This window comes from Metarhizium acridum (assembly GCF_019434415.1).
Source record: "Metarhizium acridum strain ARSEF 324 chromosome Unknown scaffold_1, whole genome shotgun sequence".
NCBI lineage: Eukaryota > Fungi > Ascomycota > Sordariomycetes > Hypocreales > Clavicipitaceae > Metarhizium > Metarhizium acridum.
This window is the reverse complement of record NW_027094015.1, coordinates 1,352,351-1,375,250: the sequence shown is the minus strand read 5'-3', so window position 1 is coordinate 1,375,250 and position 22,900 is coordinate 1,352,351. Positions and strand designations below refer to the sequence as shown.

The 22,900-nt window shown below is 39.2% G+C and overlaps 6 protein-coding genes across 7 annotated transcripts; 4 read left to right on the top strand and 2 right to left on the bottom strand.

Moving 5' to 3' along the window:
• Positions 1–10,159: 10,159 nt before the first annotated feature.
• J3458_000369 (uncharacterized protein) lies at positions 10,160–10,743 on the top strand (the record flags this gene model as incomplete). The annotated part of the gene is made up of 2 exons (XM_007811554.1): positions 10,160–10,219; positions 10,267–10,743. 2 exons carry the CDS (start codon positions 10,160–10,162, stop codon positions 10,741–10,743), a joined length of 537 nt encoding a protein of 178 aa, XP_007809745.1.
• Positions 10,744–11,263: 520 nt separating this feature from the next.
• Positions 11,264–14,255, top strand: LGD1_1 (L-galactonate dehydratase). The gene is made up of 2 exons (XM_007811553.2): positions 11,264–11,843; positions 11,930–14,255. The coding sequence occupies exons 1-2, from the start codon at positions 11,580–11,582 to the stop codon at positions 13,124–13,126; spliced, it is 1,461 nt and encodes a 486-aa protein (XP_007809744.2). The 5' UTR covers positions 11,264–11,579; the 3' UTR covers positions 13,127–14,255.
• On the bottom strand, positions 13,230–14,081 carry J3458_000367 (uncharacterized protein; the record flags this gene model as incomplete). Its single annotated transcript, XM_007811552.2, has 1 exon — positions 13,230–14,081. One exon carries the CDS (start codon positions 14,079–14,081, stop codon positions 13,230–13,232), a length of 852 nt encoding a protein of 283 aa, XP_007809743.2.
• GPI18_1 (ER membrane glycoprotein subunit of the GPI transamidase complex-like protein) lies at positions 14,232–16,577 on the top strand. 2 transcript variants are annotated; one of them, XM_007811551.2, is made up of 2 exons: positions 14,331–15,441; positions 15,506–16,577. In XM_007811551.2, exons 1-2 carry the CDS (start codon positions 14,495–14,497, stop codon positions 15,903–15,905), a joined length of 1,347 nt encoding a protein of 448 aa, XP_007809742.1. In that variant the 5' UTR covers positions 14,331–14,494; the 3' UTR covers positions 15,906–16,577. The 2 variants fall into 2 exon arrangements, with proteins under 2 accessions (XP_065977978.1, XP_007809742.1); XM_066116097.1 differs by having other exon boundaries at positions 14,232–16,284.
• Positions 16,578–16,733: 156 nt separating this feature from the next.
• Positions 16,734–18,207, top strand: J3458_000365 (uncharacterized protein; the record flags this gene model as incomplete). The annotated part of the gene is made up of 4 exons (XM_007811550.2): positions 16,734–17,289; positions 17,358–17,422; positions 17,487–17,600; positions 17,713–18,207. The coding sequence occupies exons 1-4, from the start codon at positions 16,758–16,760 to the stop codon at positions 18,205–18,207; spliced, it is 1,206 nt and encodes a 401-aa protein (XP_007809741.2). The 5' UTR covers positions 16,734–16,757.
• On the bottom strand, positions 17,296–22,793 carry NCR1_1 (niemann-Pick type C- protein 1). The gene is made up of 2 exons (XM_066116096.1): positions 22,256–22,793; positions 17,296–22,196 (listed from the first exon to the last, which is right to left on the bottom strand). Exons 1-2 carry the CDS (start codon positions 22,523–22,525, stop codon positions 18,636–18,638), a joined length of 3,831 nt encoding a protein of 1,276 aa, XP_065977977.1. The 5' UTR covers positions 22,526–22,793; the 3' UTR covers positions 17,296–18,635.
• Between the last annotated feature and the right edge of the window lie 107 nt (positions 22,794–22,900).

Sequence of the window (22,900 nt, the reverse complement as noted above, 5' to 3'; positions counted from 1 at the left end):
AAAGGGCCTCTTATTTAGGTTCTTATTTTAAGGCTACTTATTATTTCGCTTACCTTTTATACTATCCTAAAAACGGGTAATAAGAGCTACGATTTTCTCCTAAGTTTCTAGTATACTTAATATATATATCTTAATATAATTTTAAAGGTAAGGGTAAAGTTTTATAAAGAAGCTAAGTGCTTATTACGCCTTTAAGACGTAAAGAAAGTACTTTTCTAATAAGTTTAGGTATACGTAAAAGTCTTAAGGAGATTAGTTTTCCCTTTAGCGTATACCTTTTAATTATTATACTATAATTACATTTTAATTAATAGAATCTTAAATAAGATTTAAGGTTTATACTTTAAATTTTTTCTAGTTAATATTTACGTTTAAATTACGTGCCTTTACTTTCTTAACATATTAGTTCTATTAGAAATAATATTTATTTTCTATTTACGTAACTATATATAAGATTTAAAAGTAATTCTTCTTAAACTTTCTTAAGATACCCTTAAAAGTGTATTAAAGGTTATTTAGCTAATTATCTCTCTTTCTTTAATTTATATTAAGGGATAACTTAAAGAGGTTCTTAATTTAAATCTTTAAACCCTAATTTTCTTTTAAGAAGAAGAAGTCTTATTATTTTAAGAACCTTCTCTTATTATTTAAGAATAGGTCTTAAAGTAACTCTTACTCTTAAGCTTTAAGTTCTTAAATTCGCTTAAGTTTACGTAAGTACTTCTTTAATTACGCCTCTCACGCGATTATAGTAAAGTACTTAATAAGAGTTAAGAGAGTAAATAATTCACGTGTAAGGGATATAATAAGTATTTCTTCTCCTAATACGTTACTATATAACGTATAGCTTTATTCTTAAGTTCTTACTATCTTTTTAAAGGTAATTATATAAAGAAGTTTTAGGAATTATTAGAATAAACCTAAGATATAGAACGATTAAGTAAGGAATTAAGAAAGAACTTTATTCTTAGGTCTCTTAATAATATAAGACTAAAACTTATTTAAATTATTTAATATTTAAATTAATCCTTTTATACTTATTTATTAAGGGTTTTAGCCTTAATTCGTGCCCGCTTCTCACGTAATAATACTTATAGGATTCGGACTAGAATTGGTAGGGATTTGTACCCCGTTTTAGGATATAAGCGGACCCGATTCGGTCCCTCTTCACAGGTGACTCCGTGTGCGCGTTACAAATAACTTCTTATTACATTTAAAAACCCTAATAAGTATAAAGAAGCTATATAATAGCTTACTTAACTTAAGTAAACCAAATTTATAGCTTATTACGTTAAGAAGTTTAAGCGTATTATAATAAAACTTAACTAGAATATTAAATCTAAAATAAAAGTTTTTTATTAAGAACTTAAAGAAAAAGTAAAGAATAATATTTATTAAAAAGATTATCTTAAGTTATTTAATAACTTTATTAAAATAATTATTAAGGTAAATAACCGTTTATATAAGTAATATTATAAAAAAAGTTATAGGAAATTTAAATTATATACTAGGTTTAATAAACCTAATAGTAGTAAGCTATATTAAATATTAATAGTATACGAGTATTACGCTAAACCTATAGAACTTAACGCTATAAATAAGAAAAGGGAAAAGACTTATTATAATTATAGTAAGATTAAATACTTTACGAATAAATATAAAGCTTTAAAGAAGCTATAAAAGCTAATTTTTAAAGGTAAAAAGCTTTATACTATAAATTAAAAAGACTTACCCACGTGAAATCTTAATATAATAAGTAATAAAGAAAGCTTTATATGAATAAATAATATTAGTTTAAATAAAGATTAAGAATTTAAAACCTAACTAATACCTAATCAGAGCATTGGAAGTAGTGTAGTTTTGTAGTTTTGTAGTTTTTGTAGTTTCGAATATAAAAGGTTATATTAAATCTAATAAAATACTTATAGAATTATAAGTTTTACGAATAACTAGCATAAATCTAAAATTATAAGCTTATAATAAAAAGAGTGGGTCCTTATATACTATTATAAGCCTAAAACTTCAAAAACTACATTTTGTAGTTTTTGTAGTGTAGTGTAGTGTAGTAAGTTTTTAGAAAACTATATAATCTAGTTTTTAAGCTTACAAAAAGCTAAAGGGACCCACTTTTTTAAATAAGCTGATTGGCTATAATGTTAGCTATTTTATGTATTTATTATTATAATTCAAGTATTTTATTAGATTTATTATTAATTATTTAAGCTTTTTTAAAAAATGAAAATGTAGTTTTCTTGTCAATGCTCTGTACCTAATAACTTTTAGAAATACTAAATACCCTTATTAAAAAGTAAACCTTTATTAGAATAAATTTAAGAAGAAGAGAATTATTTAACTAAGAAAAATAAACCTAAAATTAAATATAAACTCCTTAATTAAACCTTTTATTATAATAATAATTATTACACGTATCTTAATAGTAAGTAAGGTAATAAATAGTTTTTATAAGAATAAAAGGGAAGAAGAATAACCCTTATAAAATAACTAAATTTATAATAAACTAATTTAAAGATATTAAACGAGAAGTTATATTATACTAAGAATAACGTATATATTACCTAAGCTATAACCTTATAATATAAGAAGAAAGGGAACTATATAACTATAAGTAACTTACTTAACTTAAGTTTAATTAATATAAATAATAGATTAAGCGATTATTAAGAAAGCTCTAATAATACGTTAAAGAATAATTGCTAATAATAGTACCTAGAATAACGCGTTAAAGAATAATATAAGAATAGGATTAATAAATTAAAAAATAATAGCTATTATTATAATTAAAACTAATTTCTTAATAAAGATCTAATAGGTCTTTATATACTATAAATATTAATAGTATAATATACCTTATAATTAATATAACTATAATAGAATAAAAGATTTAAGTAATAATTAATAGTAGAGTATAAGGAAATTTTATCTCGCTAAATCTTATTAATAGATTATAATTACCTTAAACACTTAAAGATAAGCCCTATTAACTTATAATTATAAAAGGAACTATAATAAAGTATAGCTAAGAAGTAGTTAATATAAAAGTTACGTAGCTTTTAGTTAATATATAAGGCACGAAACACTAAGTTACATTAAATATTATAGTAATCTTAAAATATAATATTATATTAGGGATACCCTAGTTATAAGTAAGTAATTTACGAGTTAATTAAAGAATTAGCTAACTTTAATAGAATTTACTAGAATACGGTTATAAAGTAAAGAGTAGCCTATAAAGGGTATCTTATTTAAACTATAATAAGCCTCTAGAAATATATATAATTACTAGAGAGCTAAAAGCTAAGATAATAAAGATTCCTAAGAAATACTTAAAGTATAATAAGCTATTTAATAAAGAGCTAAAAATAAAACTATTAAAGCATTTACGCTAGAACTATAAGATTAAACTTTAACTTAATATTAAACTAACGTTTAATAAAATTTATTCTTAGAACCTTAAGTAAAATAAAGCACTTAAGGAGTATTTAAAGAATATATTATAAAAGAGATATATAAGACTATTAAAGTTTCTAATAGAATACCTAATCCTATAAGTATTAAAGAAGAATAGGAAACTATAATTATATATTAATTATTAACACTTAAATAAAATTATAATTAAGAATTAATACCTATTACTGCTTATAATAGAAATTAAAGATAAAGTTAAAAAAGCTAAATAGTTTATTATACTTAACTTAAAAGAAGCTTATAACCTTATATAAATAAAAGAAAGCTATAAGTAAATAATAATATTCTAAACTAGTAGAGAATACTACGAATATTTAGTAATACCTTTTAGGCTTACTAACGCACTAGTAACCTTTTAAAGAATAATTAATATAATCTTATAAAAATAACTAAAAGTATTTATAGTTATATACCTTAATAACATTCTTATTTACTTAAATACCCTTAAGAAATATAAATAATATATATATAAGATACTATAAACTTTATAGAATAATAAACTTTTAATTAAAGCCTTAAAATACTAGTTCTACTAGAATACTATATACTTTTTAGAGTATATACTTATATATAAAGAAATATAAATAAGCTTAAATAAGATTAAAACTATTAAGAAATAGCTTATATTAAAGAATTTAAAAGAAGTTAAAGGATTAATAGTATTTATAAACTTTTACCGTAAGTTTTTAAGTGAATATAAAGATATTTTATAACCTCTTATAAATCTAATAAAGAAAGAAGTTAGCTTTTAATAGAATAAACTAAAAGCTATAGTATTTTAAAAAATAAAAGATTTAATTACATTAAAACCTATATTAAAAGCACTTAATTAAAATAAACCTTATAAGCTTAAAATAAACGCCTTAAACTTTATATTAGGTAAATAGCTTAAATAATAAGATAATTAAGGAAGATTATACCTAGTTATATTCTTCTTAAAGAAACTCTACGAACCTAAACTTAATTATAGGATTTATAATAAAGAACTTATAGCTATTATTAAGTGCTTTAAAGAATAAAGATACTATTTTATAAGAGTAAAGTATTAAATTAAGGTTTATACTAATTATAAGAATCTTATATTATTTTTAACTATAAAGAATTTAAATAAATAATAGATTAAATAGTATAAAACCCTTATAAATTATAACTTTAAAATTATATACTATAAAGAATTTAAAAATAAAAGAGTAAACGCGCTTAATTAAAAAGAGAACTTAAAATCGAATAAGTAAGTAAGTAATATACCCTTATTACACGCTATTAAGAATAAAAACCTTATACTAGGTACCTAAGAAATTAATATAACCTAGTAAGTTAAGCTAAATAAAATATAAATGTATTAAATCACATTATATATTAATAATAATAATTATTTAAATAATTAGAAAATGAAAACGTATTTATTTAAGGAAGGTAAGACCTTATATAATAAACAGTAGTATATTTCTAGTACACTTTAAGAGTAGCTTATTAAGGAAATACACGAGTACCTACTACACGAATATTAAGGTATAGGGAAAACAATTAGTAGATTATAAAGATTATATAACTTTCTAGAAAGCAGGAAAATAATATAAGAAGTTATTAGAAAATATAACGTATATAATAAAGTAAAATTAACGCGACACGTACTATACGGAGAATTACAATTAATATTACTACTTAAAAGAGTATAATAAACTATTATAATAAACTTTATTATTAAACTATTAAAGTTAAAAGAACCTATAATAAAAGTAGCTTATAATAGTATTTTAGTTATTATAAATAAACTCATAAAATACGTCTATTATATTCTATATAAGAAATTAAGTAATACTAAGAACTTAACGTATATATTCTTTAAAATAGTTATTATATAATATAAATTACTAATAAAGCTTATATTAAATTACAATAAATTATTCACCTTAAACTTTTAAAAATACCTTATAAAAACTATAAAGATTAAATAAAACTTATTAATAGTATTTCACCTATAATTAAATAGGTAAATAAAAATCTTAAATTAAATACTCGAATAATATTTACGAAGCTATATTAATTACTAATAGAATAATTAAGTAAAATAGCTACTATTAGTATAATAGGCTTATAATAGCTTTAAGATTAATAATATAAAGATATTACTATTTAGGGTAAATTATGGATTTAACCCTATTATTAAAACACATGTAATATAGAATATAAACGCGCTAGTAATTATAATATATATAGTAATTATAATAGAAATATAGAAACACTTATAATAAGAATAAATATTTTTATAGAATTAAATAAAATACTACGCGAATAAAAAGAGATTACTAGCATTAATCTTAGAGAAGAGATATAAAGTATACCTTATTCGTAAAAACATTAAAATTAAGTAACCTAATAATAAACTTAACTAAAAGAAAATTAAATTATTTCTTATTAAATAAAAAATCTTAAATATTAACTATAAACTATTATTATTAAATAAAATAAGAATCTATTTTATATTTTATATATTATTACTAGAGAAAGTATTAAATAAATTTATAATTATTATAAATATTATAACGAAAAATATTAACGAATATAAAGTTAAACGAATACTTAAAGCATAAAAAGACATAAAGAATTATTATTATCTTATTAAATAAAAGGGATATTTAAACTCTAAAAACACCTAAAAACTAGCTAAAAATCTTATAAATTACTTAACGTTACTTAAATAGTTTTATTTTTAAGAAACGCATTTTAATTAATCTTTTAAGTATTATTTAATAACTTAATATTAAATTTAATATTTAAGAAACGAATTAAAATAGAATTTAAATTCTTAAAAGAAGTAAAAAGAACCCTTATAATCTTTTAAAGCTATTTTACTTTCTTATATTTTATACGTTTTAACTCTTTAACGTTATTAATACCACGTATAACCGCACGTATTATTTTCTTAAACTATAATTTCTTTTATTTTTATAAACGTAAAACCTTTTAATTCTTAGCTAAGACACGCTTTTTAGCTTCTTTAAGCTCCCTCTTAAGCTTATAATATTAATTTATAATACTATAAAGCTATTAAGAGATTACCCCTATAATATTATAATTCCCTTACTTATCTATTATATACTTTATATAATAACTTAAATTAAAAATAAAGGCTTTATATTAGGGAAGTCCTATATAAGCGTAATAAGCGTAAGTCTTTATAAAGAATAAAGATAAATTATTAATTATTATAAAAAGAAGGTTATTCTAGTAAAGAAAAGAAGTAAATAAAGCTTTAAACTACTATTTTAAGATATAATTAATTAATATAATAGTATATAATAATAAAAGAAAGAAAACGTATAACACTTAAGCTAGCCTATTTTAATAGCCTTAAGGATAAGATTAATAAAGAAGAGGTATAATATTATAAATAATACTATATAAGATACGAGATAAGACTATACTAGCTAAAATAAGTATAACCTATAGGTATAAGAAGAAGGTAAGAGCACGTAACTAGCTACGTAACCTAAAAGGCAATTAAAGAGGTTAATATTTAAATATATTAATTAAGAAGAATTAAACTAATTAAACCTTAAGCTAGTTAATTAAGGTTTAAATGAATTAATAGTTAAGCTAATTAATTTAAGACTATAATAAAGAGATAAATAAATACTTAAAAAGAAAGTATTCCTATAGTTAAATAATTTAATTCTCTATTAATTAATTTAAGTAATAGTTTTACTATTAAGAGTTATACTCTTAATAGCCTTATTATAATATTACTTAAAAGCTACTTCGTAGCATTTAACCTAACTTACTTTCTAAGAAATAGACCTACTATACCTTAGAACCTAAGCCACCGTTACATCTCCCTTCTTTTACGCTAAAGGCTTAAATTATTACGGAATAGGAGGAATCTATAGTTTACTGCTCTTTACGCTCGGGCACTTAATATAATTATCTTTCTCTTTAAACTAGTAGAAAGAAACAAGCCTATTTTAATAGCTTTAAAGACACCTGTTTTTTTAATTTAGTAGTTAGGTATATTAATAATAATATTTATAATAATAAACCTAATCTCTTTATTTTATATAGCCTAGCATTAATTAAATAAATCGCTAACTATAAGTAAGATATTCTAAAAACTTAATTTAAGGCTATTAAACGCTATAACTACAATTTCTTTTAGAAATTAGCCGAATAAAAAGAAGTTAATAGACTTATTAATTAAGATGTATATAAGCTTATTAAAGCTCTAAAAGAAGTAAAAGTGCTTCTAGGGTAATAGGTTTACTAGGTAAAGTATTTAATTAAAGAAGAACCTTACGTGAAAGCTTACTAGATTATTTAAGGTAATAAAGCAGGTAATATCTTTAATAACTAAGATCTATACGCTATTATAGTATATTTAGTATTTATACGAGTGTTTTATACTATTATAGCCGTATTAAACTTTAAATAACGTTAATATAATGCTATTATAGCGTTTCTTAACTTAAAAGTAAGGCAAAAAATCTATGTTAAATAACCTTAAGGCTATAATAATAGTATAGGTAAAGTTTACTGCTAAGTTAAGCTCTTTATAGCCTTTCTATAGCTTTAATATAGTAGTTTAAGGATATTAGTAACGAATTTAAGAAGCTAGGCTTTAAATAACTTTAAAAGAAACTCTATATCTTTCTTTAATATAATAGAGTACTCGTTTTACTTTACGTTAATAATATTATTATTATAGGACTAACCCTTTAAATCATTAATAAAGTTCTTATAGCTTTAAAAGAATATTTTAAAATTAAACGATTAGGCGATATTAAATAATTTCTTAGCCTAGAATTTAAACGTAATAAAGGTAATCGCACTATTAAGATTTATTAGACCTCTTACGTTAAAGGATTACTTTAAAAGTTTAATATTAATATAAAGGCTATAGTAAAGTTACTATAGCCTTTAAATATAAATATCCCCTTTAATTAAAAGAACCTTAAAACTATTATAAATATTATTAACTAGCTTAAACGTACTAAAAGTCTTAATTAGCTTACTATAGGTATAAGGCCGAATATTATATATATAATTAGTAAGCTTAATGCTATAAACTATAGTCTAAAATAAATTTATCTTAGCATTTTAAAGTATCTTTAGTAATATCTTTAAGGTATACAATTAAACGGAATTATTATAGGTAGCTATAAGTATAGTATTAATAATTTAAAGCTTTAAGTGTATATAAACGCCTTCTTTATAAACGATAATCGCGATTATTATTTTATAGCTAGTTATATTATATTTTTAGCTAAAGGTTCTATTATATAAAAATTAAAAAAGTAAACTATCGTTATATTAAGCTCTATAAAGGCTAAATTCATTAATTTAACGCTCGTAGGTAAAGCTACCCTTTAAATTAATAACCTTATTACTAACCTTAATTATTTATAACTATAACCTTTAGTATTATTTACTAATAGTTAGAATACGAAGATTATAGTACTTAATAAAAACAATACGATAAGAACTCGTTACATTAATTTACGGTATAAATGAATTATTTAAAGAGTTAAAGAAGAATACTTTAATATTATATAAGTAGGTATAAAAGATATATACGTTAATAGACTTACGAAGCTACTTAACCTAGTTAAACACGGTTAATTCCACTAATAACTATAACTTTAATATATTTAAACGAATAATACATTTTATATGCGAAACTACAAGTAATAACTATAAATGAAATGAATAAATTAAAGGAAATAATAACGCGAATACTAGATTTTCATGTATATTAAATATTACAGCTCGGCTAAGGGGAGGTGTTAAGGGTAGTCACGTGATAAGGGTTCAGCCTCGCGCGATGCTCACAGCATCGCATATTCCCGGCTTGTTAGCCTTGTTGTTAGTTCGGCCAAGACAGTTTAATGTAATTGCTATTTCGTCAGCCTTGCCTCCCTTCACATCTGTAACCCAATAACACACCATGATTTCTCCTCCCCGCGGGGCCGGATATCCAATTTCGATATGCGCTCAGGTTCATCATCCGGACTCATCACTCATCGTGGCAGAGTGATGTGGCGTAGTTTCCATGATAATGCGCTAATGTCGGCCGCGATGCATGCATGCCAAAGCTACCGAAGCCGTTTCTGGCCCATGTTGAATACACGTCACGAAGCTCAGACCTAGTGCTATTATTGGGTTATTATTATAATTATTATCAAGAGATCTCTGAGCATCCTACCTAGTAGTCTTTGAGGGACGGAGCCCCCCTGCCCATACTAGCCGACTACCAAACATCGAGGCCAGACGCTTTCTTACGAAGTCCCACTATATTTTACTAGAAACTACATGTCACGCTTTATAACTCACAACGAGTCCCAGGTATGAGTCTTTTTGATGGGCCATCAAGTTTTTGATATATAGTTATACATATCAATAATCCCGCGGGGGCAAGTGAAGATTTCCCAGCTTGTGAAGGAGTGTTCGCCTTACTTTGATCAGGCTCACGTTACGCGATTCATGGCGTTTCTTTGTGCTCGAGGCCTCTTTGCTGATTTCCGTCCGCCTTTAGGAGCAGTACTCTTGAAATATGAGAAAATCCGGCCAAAACTTAGTTGCGCAAGACCACACAAACGCACGCTAGCGACCAAACTGACGGCACTGCCACGCTCAAAGCACGCCGACCCCGGTCAGAATGCGTGCTTTTTCTCTCGCCATGACGCAAGCTGTTACTACCACACCCCATCGCCTTGCAGAATGGGCTCGCCACGCAGGCGTGATTATGGCCTGGCCATTACCAAAGAATATGTAGATGATTGATAGTTGTTGAAGACTGCCAAGAAGGACATATCTGCTACCGTGGACGCGGTTGCTCTCTTCGAACCCGTCATCTTTTTTGTTGAGCTAAGCCAGGTAAGCGAGGCCGAGGAGAAGATTAAGCGGTCTGATAACAAGGGACATGTCGTTCCGATTAAAGGCTATAAGAACCTTGACCTGTGGATGCGCGATATGGCTCCGACTTTGGTGCTTGACCGTGAGGATGGGGCAAGTCTTGCAGGCGTGGACTTCAACGTCGGTTGCATCCATCATCTCCAGCCATATAAAGGTGTGCCGCGTGACTTTTTCCATCATCACCGAAGGAGGCTCTCTCGAGGTCGACGGCAAGGCACGCTCCTCGCCACGAGAAGCTCCATCCTCAACGACAACAGAAACCGCGGGACATCTCCAGCAGAAGTCGAACAAGAACTCTGCCGGACCCTTGGCGTCAAGAAGATCATGCACCTGGAGCTCTCCTTGTAAGAATCAAAGGCCATACTGGTATACAAAGTCTCTGCTTTTTTACAGTAATTTTGGTGACTATTTATAGTGGGTGACTCAGGTACACCATAGCCTGAATGTATACTTTGATCAGATGTTGACCTTTTCCATGTTGAAGCATAACATTGCAAGTGTTAAGCCAGACTGTACGAGATGTTGCAAATATGTAACTACTATTAGCCGGGAAGACAGACAAAGACCCGACGGCAAAATCGGCAGCGGGGCTCGTGTGACGGGAATCCCAAATAACAGAACAACACCTGCGATTATCAATCCAAAGTCGACATGCTCAAAATGGAGATTCCCGTAATCAGTGTTGTGGATTGTGAGAAATATAACACAATTGGTGAAATCTGGCTCTTGGCTGAGCCTTGTCCATTGCCGCATCGCCCTCGGCGGCCATTATACCGTCAGCCGAAGTTCTCCGGTGACCATCCGTCAGTCAACGCCATACCAGGCAAGAAAACGCCAACTGGACCATTACCCATTTATTTGCACCTCAACAAACGGCAATCGGCAGAATGAGGGCAGGGCAATACCCCCATGCCAAATTTCATCTTCTCCATCAATCACGGTCGGGAGACGACTTGTAACCCGTCGCCGGTGTCGGGCCCCACCGCGTTTCCCGAATCCCCCGCATTTTCAATGTTAGAGCCGTGGGTACCCCCGAGGGGCAGCAGGGTGGCATGAGGGCATCATTTTTCCGTCGCATATAAACCCAGCCTGTCCATAGCTTCACCTTTGCCAGGTTGTAGGTTTCACGGGGTTCTACAACTCCTTAATTACTGAATTGTTGGCTGTGGCTCGGAGCAGCTCGGATGCGTGTTGGAAATTCGACCATAAACATCTCGACGCTCGTGCTTGGACTTTACTCTCGACCGCCGGCGACACAACGGACCGGTATACACGTGCAAGTTGCTGCAATGACGCAAGAAATCACAATCACCGGATTTGAAACCCGCGATGTGCGGTTTCCCACGTCGCTGGATAAGACGGGCTCCGATGCTATGAATGCCGCTGGTGATTACTCTTCTGCGTACTGCATCTTGCAGACAGACTCACAATACTCTGGCCACGGCATGGTGAGTTTTCTGAGCAAGGGCTGCATAATTTTTCTTTTTTCTTACGGGAAACACGCTGACACCAGATCCCTCTCCTCTCCGAGCAGACCTTCACCATTGGACGCGGAAACGACATTGTTTGCGCTGCCATAGTCCACGTTGCCGAGCGTCTCAAGGGCAAGACATTGTCGTCTCTGGTGGCCAACTGGGGAAAGACTTGGCGCTATCTAGTATCAGACAGCCAACTGCGTTGGATTGGACCCGAGAAGGGTGTTATTCACCTCGCCCTCGGCGCTGTCGTTAATGCGGTCTGGGACCTTTGGGGCAAAGTCCTGGGCAAGCCTGTCTGGAGAATTGTTGCCGACATGACGCCCGAGCAATACGTCGAGTGTATCGACTTCCGCTACATTACCGACGCCATCACCCCAGAAGAAGCCGTTGCCATGCTCGAGGAAGTGCAAGGAGGAAAGGCGAAGCGCATCGAGGAAGCGCTCAACAGCAAGGCCGTGCCAGCGTACACCACCAGCGCAGGATGGCTAGGCTACGGCGAAGACAAGATGAAGACGCTCCTCAGGGAGACACTTGCACAAGGTTACAAGCACTTCAAGCTGAAAGTTGGCGGTAGCGTGGAGGAGGACAGGCGCCGGTTAACCATTGCCCGGGACGTTCTCGGCTACGACAAGGGCAATATCCTCATGGTCGATGCGAACCAGATCTGGTCTGTCCCCGATGCCATCAAGCACATGAAGCAGCTCGCCGACTTTAAGCCATGGTTCATCGAAGAGCCCACGTCCCCCGACGACATCCTGGGCCACAAGGCTGTTCGCGAGGCTCTCAAACCATACGGCATTGGCGTCGCCACTGGCGAAATGGTCCAAAACCGAGTCGTCTTCAAGCAGATGCTCATGAATGGGGCCATTGACGTCTGTCAAATCGATGCCTGCCGCCTTGGTGGTGTTAACGAGGTCATGGCTGTGTTGCTCATGGCGAAGAAGTACGGTGTGCCGATCGTTCCTCATTCCGGCGGAGTTGGTCTTCCAGAGTACACGCAGCACCTGAGCACAATTGATTATGTAGCTGTGAGCGGTGAGCTTTCTGTGTTGGAGTATGTTGACCATTTACACGAGCACTTCTTGCATCCGTCCGTCATCAAGGGCGGGTACTACCAGACACCCATGGAACCTGGATATAGTGTAGAGATGAAGACGGATAGTATGGATAAGTTCACGTATCCCGGGGAGAAGGGGATTAGTTGGTGGACGAGCGAAGAAGCAAAACCGATTTTGGAGGGTGAGAAGATTTGAATGTGTATGGATTGAAAGTGCAAAGATATCAAGAACCTCCTCCTCCTCCTCCTCCTCCTTCTTCTTCTTTCTTTTTACTCTGATGAGATAATTTGAACACTCCTTAGCCCAAGGGCGGTTGCACCTTCAGTTGCGTAGCAAGAAATTGGACCAGGTCTCTTAACATTGATGCAGAATACCAGTGTCCTAGCCCTTCGTAGATGTGAAAGTCCACGTCCAAACCCAGTTTCTGCAATAGCAGTCCCGCTTGTGACGCGTGTTGAACAACAACCTCCCGGTCTGCGCTTCCATGGCCGACGAAAACCGGAGTTGACAGAAACTGAAAGTCCGATATTTGTTGAGTCCCAGGAAGCTCGGCCTCTTCACGAAGTTCATCCAAGACTTTTTGATGCGGCGTTCGAGCATCGGCACACTGACTTGCTTCAAACACATCATCATCTGCACCAGGTGCAAAGCCATCATCATCCAGAATACTCAGGAGATGGGAAGCAAGTGGCATAAAGCCGCACAAGCCAACCACAGCACCCAAAGGGTCACCATCCCATAGTAAGCTGCTCACAAAGGCCATGGCAGCCCCTTGACTGAAACCGGCAAGGACGATGCGCTTTGAATCGTTGCCGGCTACTTCAATTTCACTTCGAATGAGGCCGTGAATGTGCTCTATGCTAGGCTGCATGCCGCCCCGAGCCTCTGGCTCCCAATCACCAGTGCCATCGTACCATTGATGCATCAAGATACGACGGTATTTTGACGCTCTGGAAAGCGGGGCCGTTGGGAACACAAATCGTGCGTGAGGCAGTGCCTCCTGGAATGTATGATTGCAGATATCGGTCTGGAGTAGTGAGCCATGAAACTTCTGGGCGTTGAAGCCTCGACCGTGAAGAAAAATGACGGTGATGCCGTGAGGATTTCTAAGAGGCGGGATGTTGATTGCGGGAGGGAATTCGCCCGTCATGTCCAATAGTCCAGATCCAGAATGAGCATGTGTGGTTTAGTCTTGTTTCTCTCCATGATTTTAATGAACCCAATGCATCATCGACAGCTTTCTTGGGGCAGGTCGTGCTGCAGAATGCTGGGTGAGCGATCAAGGGAGCAAGCCACTCTGATGTCGAAATGGATGGAGCTTTGGTGTTTGTGGCTGGTGCGTGGAACAAACCACAACAAGCCGCATTCCTGTATGATGCATGCTCAGAATACCAAACGGCACATCAGCTTTCAGGAGGCCATCCATCACACTGCTTCGCCAAGTTGACAACATCACAGTTCAACGGATCGCGTACTTGATTAAGACAATGGACCTTGTTGCCTAAGATAACTTCACTGGGGCTCCACATACGCCCAAGCGACACAAAACAGTTACTACTACTAATGACTGAATGCATACAATCGCTTCATCATCCTACATCACCCACGTCCAACGTGATGATGGAGCTATTCTCATCGTCTCAACCGATTCGCTCATTGACAGCCCTCTTCATAGCATGGAAAGGCTTCCTCTTGGCCGTCTCTCTCGGTGCCGCTATCGCCCCTGACTACGACACGTCCACCTCTCTGTTCTTCGACCGTATGTACGGACACAACATCACCATCCCAACCATCGCCGCCAGATTAACACGATGGGACGCGTTGTATTTCATGCACTCCGCCATTCGGGGCTATACCTACGAGCAGGAATGGGCCTTTGGTTTGGGCCTCCCAACCACTGTCGGGGCCATTTCAAGGTCCTTGTCATCCCTCACGCCGGCAAACTATGCCCTTGAGCCACTGGTTGCCATTGCTCTCGCCCACGCATCACACTTTATTGCCATGCTGGCATTGCACCGTCTCACCATGCTTCTTTCTGGGAATGCTAGACTCGCATTCGTCTCTTCCGCGTTGCACATCCTCTCACCGGCTGGCTTGTTCCTTTCCGCGCCGTATAACGAGAGCCCGTTTGCCGGCCTCTCATTCATGGGGAACCTGCTCTTCGCCGTCAGTCTCAAAAGCAAGGCAAGCAGAGTCAAACGAAACGTGACAATGCTTGCATCGGGGATCTTGTTCAGCGCTGCTACCGCTTTCCGCAGCAACGGGCTCGCGAGCGGGCTCTTGTTTGCCGTCCAAGCAGTTGATGCGTTGCTGCAGTTTGCCCAAGCCCCGGGCTTGCGTACTTTGTTGTCAATGATTGCCCCGGTCCTGGGAGGGCTCTGTGTCGCAGCCGGGTCGGTGGTGCCACAGACTTTGGCGTGGATGAGATACTGTGGTTCGGATGAAGTTGGGCGTCCTTGGTGCGAGAAGATGATTCCCAGTATTTATACGTTTGTGCAAGATCATTATTGGTATGTATAATTTGTTGCTGATGGGGGAGTCTCCCCTGTGCTGACTTGACGTCGTACTTTGTAGGAACGTGGGATTCTTGAGATACTGGACGCTGAACCAGCTTCCGTTGTTCTTGCTAGCAAGCCCCATGCTGGCAATCCTGATCAAATCCGGTCTTGATCTTATTAGGGAGCCCCAGAAAATCACGAGTGCTTCGAAAAATGGCGCTGCTGAATCAGACTTGAATACTTTTGTGCGTGCTTTGGCGGGAAGTCAGGCCGTCATTGCAATCTTGGCCATCACCACGTATCATGTTCAAATCATCACACGCATCTCGTCAGGTTATCCTGCTTGGTACTGGTGGGTGGGTAGCTGTTTGATGGATAATAGGAGGCAAGGATATGGGGTAGCCATTGTCATGTTCATGGTCATGTATGGCGGCATTCAGGGCGGGCTGTTTGCCTCCTTTTTACCACCGGCGTAAGGCACTTACTTGAATACCAGACAGCTAGTTCACTTCATCGCAAACGTAATTTGCTTGGTCTCCACGCATAGCCATGTTCATCATACACCCACGGCCCATTTCAAGATTGGACGCACGAAAACCGCAATAGATTCTGGGCCGTTGCGCATCCACAAGTGATTCAAAAACAAGTGGACGGTAAGAAGAATAGCTTGTCGAACGGTGGGTTTCCGATTATTACATATTGAAGCAGATCTTCATCCTAGAACATTAATCTTTCATTCGTCTTTCCATCGTCCGTTCCCGACATTGGGGCGCTAACATGGCATATCTCTCACTATGTAAGCTCTTTGTGCTTTCATTCACTCTGAGCCCGACAGCATATGCATAATAACTCGGCTGCCTCGCACATATCGTGACACGGTTGAGACCAAAAGCCGACCAAGGCGCCACAATACAATAACGCTTCATCCACACACGTTGCCATTCCGTGAAACACCATCATTTCAATTCACAGGCACCTCTGGTTCTCACAGGCTTGTCGGGTGATTAGTGTATGAAAATACAACTGAAGGAAGCAACGGAAACGCGTGAATTCTATCCATTTTTACTCCTGGTGTGAGCCTTGCTTCACTTGTGCTTCCTCTGAATCATTTTTTATCTCTCGACAGGGATTCAAGAGCCGACAAAGACGACATCCAAAAAGCGCACGTCGTACCTATATAAGATAGAGCAGAAGCTTCTCGAATCTTCACCTTACTTAGCCACTTGTAATTACCGATTACCTCGAACTTCCTGTCCAGTCTTGATACCTCACGCTCTTGCAAGTCCTCGGGTTCCCTACAGACGCAGCTTACAACGTCAGTCACCGACATGACAGAACAAAACGACGTCGACGAGCCTGTTCCGGACCCTTCCAATCTCACGCTCAACAACAGCCTCGGCACACAGTCTGACGCCGCACCCCAAGAGCTTCCAGCAACGGTTCACCACCCAGTCGTCCTCACAGCTACAGCATCTACAAACCCGCACACGGCACTACAAGAACTTGTCAAGGTCGACGAGGAGCTGAGGCTGTGGCTCGACCACACGTCTTTCTTCGACCTCGCCCACCGGAAGCGAGTGCTCGGCGGTGTGAGAGAACTGCAACGCCTCGAGGCAGAAAAGGCCAAAGTCCTCGAAATGATCCAGAGCAGCAAGCCATCGGGGCAGCCCGCGTCTGAACCTTCTCTGTCCGCCAACTCAACCCTCACGCGGAAAGAGCTACACTCTGGAGAAGACGCGGCGTACGGAATCGTGAGTCCACCACGTGAGCCAGCTGCCTACGCGAGGAGCCGCCCAGATGCAATGGTGCCTATGATGGGAGAAACGGAGCAGCTATCCGGCAGACTTGGACCGGGAAAGAGTAAGTTTCTCAATATAGATGCAGTCATCCTTTTTTCTTTTTTCCCCGTGTACTAAACTCTAAACTAGCTGACACCCGCTACTTTTTGGTCAAATCCTCCAATACTACCAACGTTTACATGTCCCGGAGGGATGTAAGTCGCCATCGTCCAACCGCAGAAATAATACGGCTACGGTAGGCAATGCTAACTACACCAGGGCCTATGGATAACACAAGCCAAAAACGGTCCCCTCTTTACACAGGCTTTCCGAGAATGCAGGTCCGTTGTGCTCTTCTTCTCGATTAACAAGTCCAAGGCATTCCAGGGATACGTGAGTCCACCCTTGTCAAGCTCAACATCGGAAAAAAAAAAAAAAAGAGAGAGAGAGAGAGAGATAGAGAGAGATTGTCCAAGCGCCAGGGAATTTAACCTGCAAGTCGTAGGCAAAAATGACGTCCGCCCCTGACCATAGCATCCCACACCCTCCGTGGATCGTGAGCACAACGCACGATATGCACACCACGGCCCCGTTCCGAATCGACTGGATCAACGAGGCAGAAACGCCCTTTTCACAAGTCGGCGATCTCAAGAACCCGTACAATGAGTACAACCCCGTGTTTGTAGGACGAGATGGCCAGGAATACTCCGAGGACTGCGGGCGTTTCATGATGGGCGTCATGGACCGTGTCAAGGCCGCGCAGGGGTCGCACGCTCCCGGTACCCCGGCAGGTGCGCATGCCGGCAGACAAAAGAGCAAGGCCGAGGCCAGGAGGCGGTATGCCACGGCTGCTGGTCCGGCCTCTTCTGGGAGTCAGCCGCGTGATGTTGGGCTGGGAGCATCGAGGTGGAGGCCCCAAGCGCCCTCGCCAGTGTTCCTGAGCTTGGATCCCCAGCCGGTGCACCATGGAGAAGAGGATCTGCTGCTGGACTATCCTTGAGCTGCGTATGCTCATCAGAGAAATTTGAAATTTGACACCCCTTTTGGGAGCGTTACAAACACGCCTCTCGGTTCCGAGCCGGCCGATGTATAAGGCTACTCTACCTGTCCTTTAACTGACGGGATATAATGAAGGGGGACAGTCATGAGAGAAGAACGCTCTTGGGAAAAAAGGGAGAGACAGAGAGATGCATAAAGCAAAATCTGAGAGACCCAGGGTAGGTTTTGGACCGTGTATGCATAAAAACGAATCTTGCAAAGAAGAGAAATTATTCTTATTCGTATGTATTCAAATGCTTCGTATACCGAATCCAATCGAAACGAAACTCCTGCTCCAGCACCCGTTTCCAATACGCCATCCTTCAGCAGCAGCACAATGTATGCTAGAGTCTTACAAATAGGCTGCCACAAACCATGATGCCAACACACTTAATAATCCTCGTCTTCGGAATCACTATTATCGTGAACCCGGATAGCACGCCATCTCCTGTCAGTCAAATCCTGAGCTGCAGTGCCTTCACTTTCAGGGTCGACGTAGCCGTTTCCGCCGGCCACGCTGAGCGCAACCGGTAAGAACACCAGAGCATGCAGGGCTGCAAAGACAACCAGCGCCAACCACACACGGAAATAGTAAATTTCAAAAATCTTGGAGCGAGTAAATGCCAGGACACAGACCCCTAGAAGTTTTGTGACGGTAATGCCAGAGAAGACAGACCCCCCTACATTGACGAGTGCCGTCCAGGATCTCGCGTCGCGCCCACGGAGAGTTGTGTTGTTACTTTCCATGACGGTTCTCGACGGGAACATGAATGCACGTGCAATGTGCGCACAAAACTCGACCGATATTCCCACGCAAATGATGAGATTGACCAAGGATACGGCGTTCAGAGAAACCTCAAATACTGCCATGGCTCCCATGATGTCAACCACACTCATGATTACGGTGACTGTGAGGACAGCCGAAGTGAGGGCGGATCCCAGAAGCACAGAGGCCACGACGAAAATAATGCCAACCAGGGCAGATAACAAACCGGCAGTGAGTGGGACAATGGAGAGATACTGGTCAAAGAAGATGTAAAACACGCTGTACGGGAAGACGTCGGCCCCAGTTCTCCTGCTGATATCAGATGCAATACGACGAGCCGAAGAGTATGCATTGATAAAGTCCGCCTGGCTGCGAAGCGGTGTATGCGCAGTTCGGAAGTGGCTGGCCCGAACGCTCTTGTCGTCGTCAGAAATAACGACAGCATCGCCGTAGGCTGCCTGGCCTCCTAGCGGACAATCGTCGTCCGCAGGGGCGGCGAGAAACTTGTGGAGGTAACGAATGAATTCCTCGTTCTCCGGCATCCCGTAGAGAGTTGTGTTCCATGCAGGTTTTCGTCCTGCAAAACACGTTTTGTGGTTCTCCACGCAGCATCGTTCATAAATAGGATTCAGCCACAGGAAGAAGTCGTCCATCCAACTGGCAGTTGGGGATGAAATGTATGATACGTTAGGCCGTTGCCTCTCAAGTTCCAACGTATTCGTGAGCGAAAGCTCGTGGCAGGTAGTAAATCTTGAACAAACCTCCTGTTGCTCCTTCCTGTGCGATGCGTCGACATTGCGCGTGACAAAGTATACAGGTGGCCCGGTTTCCATATAGTCGTACAAGTCATTGAAATAGGGGATCAAATATGACCCATCGGGAATGGCTACTCGCTGGTCGAGTCCAATCTCTATCGTAGGTAGCAGAGCTAGGGCGGCCGCGAATAGGCCAAGGAAAACTGTGACGACGCCTATTTTGACCCTCTTTGTCAACAAACTAGGCGCATATGTATTCTTGATGAAGACTTGTAAAAAGCTTTCTTCTTCGATTTCGGAGACTCTTCCGCCTCCAACGTAGCTGTTGCTGCCGTTCAAGTGAATTCTAGCCTTCTTGATCTGCCACCACGGCCACAACTCACATCGGTGGTCTTCCACTCGCATTTGATTCAGTGACAAGAATGACACAAACATGGTCATTTGCAGGATGGCATTGACGAGCACTGCTCCAGCTGCGTAGGCGGCAAAGTTACGCACAGCAGGCATGCCTACTGCGGCGCCGAGGGCGAATGCAACGGTTTCGGTCAGGGCAGAAAACAGAATGGATGGGCCCATACGGCCAAGTGCTCTCGCGACGCGTTCTTCCACCATTTGATCGGGGCAGCTCACATTGACTCTTTCAAGCTCGTGGACGATGAGGAAGATGTTGTCCACGCCGACGGCTAAAACGATGAATGGAATCACCTCGACGATGATCAATGTTGCCTTTAGCCCGACCCAGGAGAAGAAGCCGATCGACGCCGCGATCGACATGAGGACGATGATGATGCCCAGCAAACCGAGTGTTACCTTTGACTCAACAAGTAAGAGCGCCGGATTTCTAAATATATGCTTGAAGGGTGTGCCAAGCGCCATGCAAGCGTATATAAACATGACAATGTAGCTGACTACTACAATCTTGGCGTCAGTATTCGTTGATTTGTTCAGTTCTTCCTCTAGACTGATTTCAGTGTTGAAGGACAATCGCAAGCCCCTGTCGTGCGCTTCTTTTTGGGCCTCTAGCAAGCGATCTCGGAGTGCATTTTCCCAGTCAATGGCCGCCAGTTGGGCAAAGCTGCCTTCCTCTGCATTTCGAACGACCCAAGTAGCTGTGATTGCCTGTGCCTCGGTGACATCATCTTGGTAACCCCCAAATACCATGCTAGGTTCGATAGGCTGCCCAAATTCGGGTCGGCAGTCGACAGGGGATTTGGCACATTGGCGAAGATCATCTTTCCAAGTCTTGGGGTTAATCACGCCACCCTTGGCAAACCAGTAACCAGTAACTGACTGGACGACACAGGCATCATTCATCGGCTTGAAACAAACATCGTCGAGATACTTTGCATACGTCTTGCTCTCTAGCTGCGCAATGCTCTTTTCAACCTCTGCCCACCACCTGAGAGTTTCATAGCTGAGCACTGGTCCCGGCCCGCCAGGCTGCGTGTCATTCACCAGGAAGATCTTTTCGGCGCGGTAGAAAGGCCCAAAATGGGAATCAAAGTATGCCTTTTCCTGTGCAGCTGGCGAGGATGGGCTGACCCAAAGCCTTGCTGGCTCTTTTTCCAGGTCAAATTTGAACCATCCAGCGCTTAGGATTGCCACAATCAAGAGACTTGTGCCGATGGTGAGGCCAGGGAAGCGGGATGCAGTGTGGCCGAGCCGGTAGAACAAGTCGTCGCACCTGTCATTGATCCAATACCGCTTCGTAGGGCGATCTCGCATGGCTTCTGTCAAAACCGGCCCGCCTTCATCTTCATCATCGCTGTGAGAGGACTCGTGCAATAGTCTTGTTCTTTCCACTCGATGCTGCGCATAGCGTCTCCAGGCAACATGGCCAAATACGGAGGCGGCAAAGGTAAAGAGAAGCACAGAATAGGTGAAGATGGAGGCAAAGGAGAGACAAGGCAGAATGCCTACATGACATGATGCGGATCTTCTCACGGCCGGCAACTCGGGACATACGGCAGGGCAGTCGACACAGACGCACCTGTAGTCGGGATCCTCGTCGTTGCACTTCTTTGGCGCCATATCCAACGGGCCCATGTTCGGTTGCTCGTAAGATTCGGGGTAATTGATTTGAAAGGGTGATCCGACCAGCGGTTTCTTGTCGCCCAAGAACTTGAGCATTTGGTGATAATTTTTAGCGCCACCTCCAATCAAGTCCATGGCACGGCTGTTTGCGCCACCAAACTTGACTTCCTTACAACTATCATACAGGCCAGTGCCATACTCCTCGGATATAAGTTGGTCGAGCTCGGTCACGAGCAACTTGCCGTTCTTGGGGGCAGCATCGGTAACATTAACAAAGAGGGACTGATCAGGCGAGCATGTGAATTTGCAAAACATGTTAAAGAAGTTGTGTTTGCAGGCAGGACATGATCCAATGAGTGTGTTGGGGGTGCCGAGTTCGGACTTGAGAGATTGAACCTGGCACAAAGTCAGCCACCTTCAGGCTTTCTGGACTTCTCAATCGGGTGAAGTTTTACCTGTTCCAGCGTGCAACATACTGGTCCTTGGTTCCATTCGGCCCCGCAAAGGTCGACAAGCTCCTTTCGCAGTTCTGCATCGGGATCTTTGGCCACATCATTATCGACACAGGGCAGCTCCTTGCCGAAGAAACTTTGCTTGCCACACTGGCCTCGAAAAGCGCATCGTCCAGCTTCGTGTTTGGGTGTAAAGGGAGAAGTATTCGCGCGGGCTAGAGCAGCGATGATGGCTGGCGCCGCTCCCAGAAGTGTTGCAACTTGGTGACGCATCTCGGGACACCGGGCGGGCCTTGTCGGCCGCAGCGGAGAAACGCGGCTGGCAAATGGCTGGGAGCTTGCCGGGTATCACTATTAGTCGTCGTAAGGTGCGTCAAGAAAAAAAAACGATGAGCAAGTGCGTAGATGTGATGAATAAGTTGATATTTGCTAAAGTCTGAGTACGGATGCCGGGTTGTAAAGAAGCAAGTTTGGTGGCGTGTGAGGCGCTGGCGGGTGTCGGGGAAAGTGCGACCCAGGCACTGTGCTTGTCAAAGCTGCCAGTGCGCCAGTGCTGCCGCTGACGCATGGAGGCGGTTGGGGTAACTGGGGTGGGAGCCCTTGAAGCTGTCCCTGACGTCGTATCGCCCGTCAGGGCTCTTGAAGTTC

Excerpts from the sequence above, each read along its gene's own strand:
- NCR1_1 (XM_066116096.1), bottom strand. The coding sequence starts at position 22,525 with ATGCGTCACCAAGTTGCAACACTTCTGGGAGCGGCGCCAGCCATCATC. Across the intron at positions 22,197-22,255 it reads TATGTTGCACGCTGGAACAG|GTTCAATCTCTCAAGTCCGA; the intron begins GTAAAACTTCAC and ends ACTTTGTGCCAG.
- GPI18_1 (XM_007811551.2), top strand. The coding sequence starts at position 14,495 with ATGACTGAATGCATACAATCGCTTCATCATCCTACATCACCCACGTCC. Across the intron at positions 15,442-15,505 it reads TTTGTGCAAGATCATTATTG|GAACGTGGGATTCTTGAGAT; the intron begins GTATGTATAATT and ends CGTACTTTGTAG.
- LGD1_1 (XM_007811553.2), top strand. The coding sequence starts at position 11,580 with ATGCGTGTTGGAAATTCGACCATAAACATCTCGACGCTCGTGCTTGGA. Across the intron at positions 11,844-11,929 it reads AATACTCTGGCCACGGCATG|ACCTTCACCATTGGACGCGG; the intron begins GTGAGTTTTCTG and ends CTCTCCGAGCAG.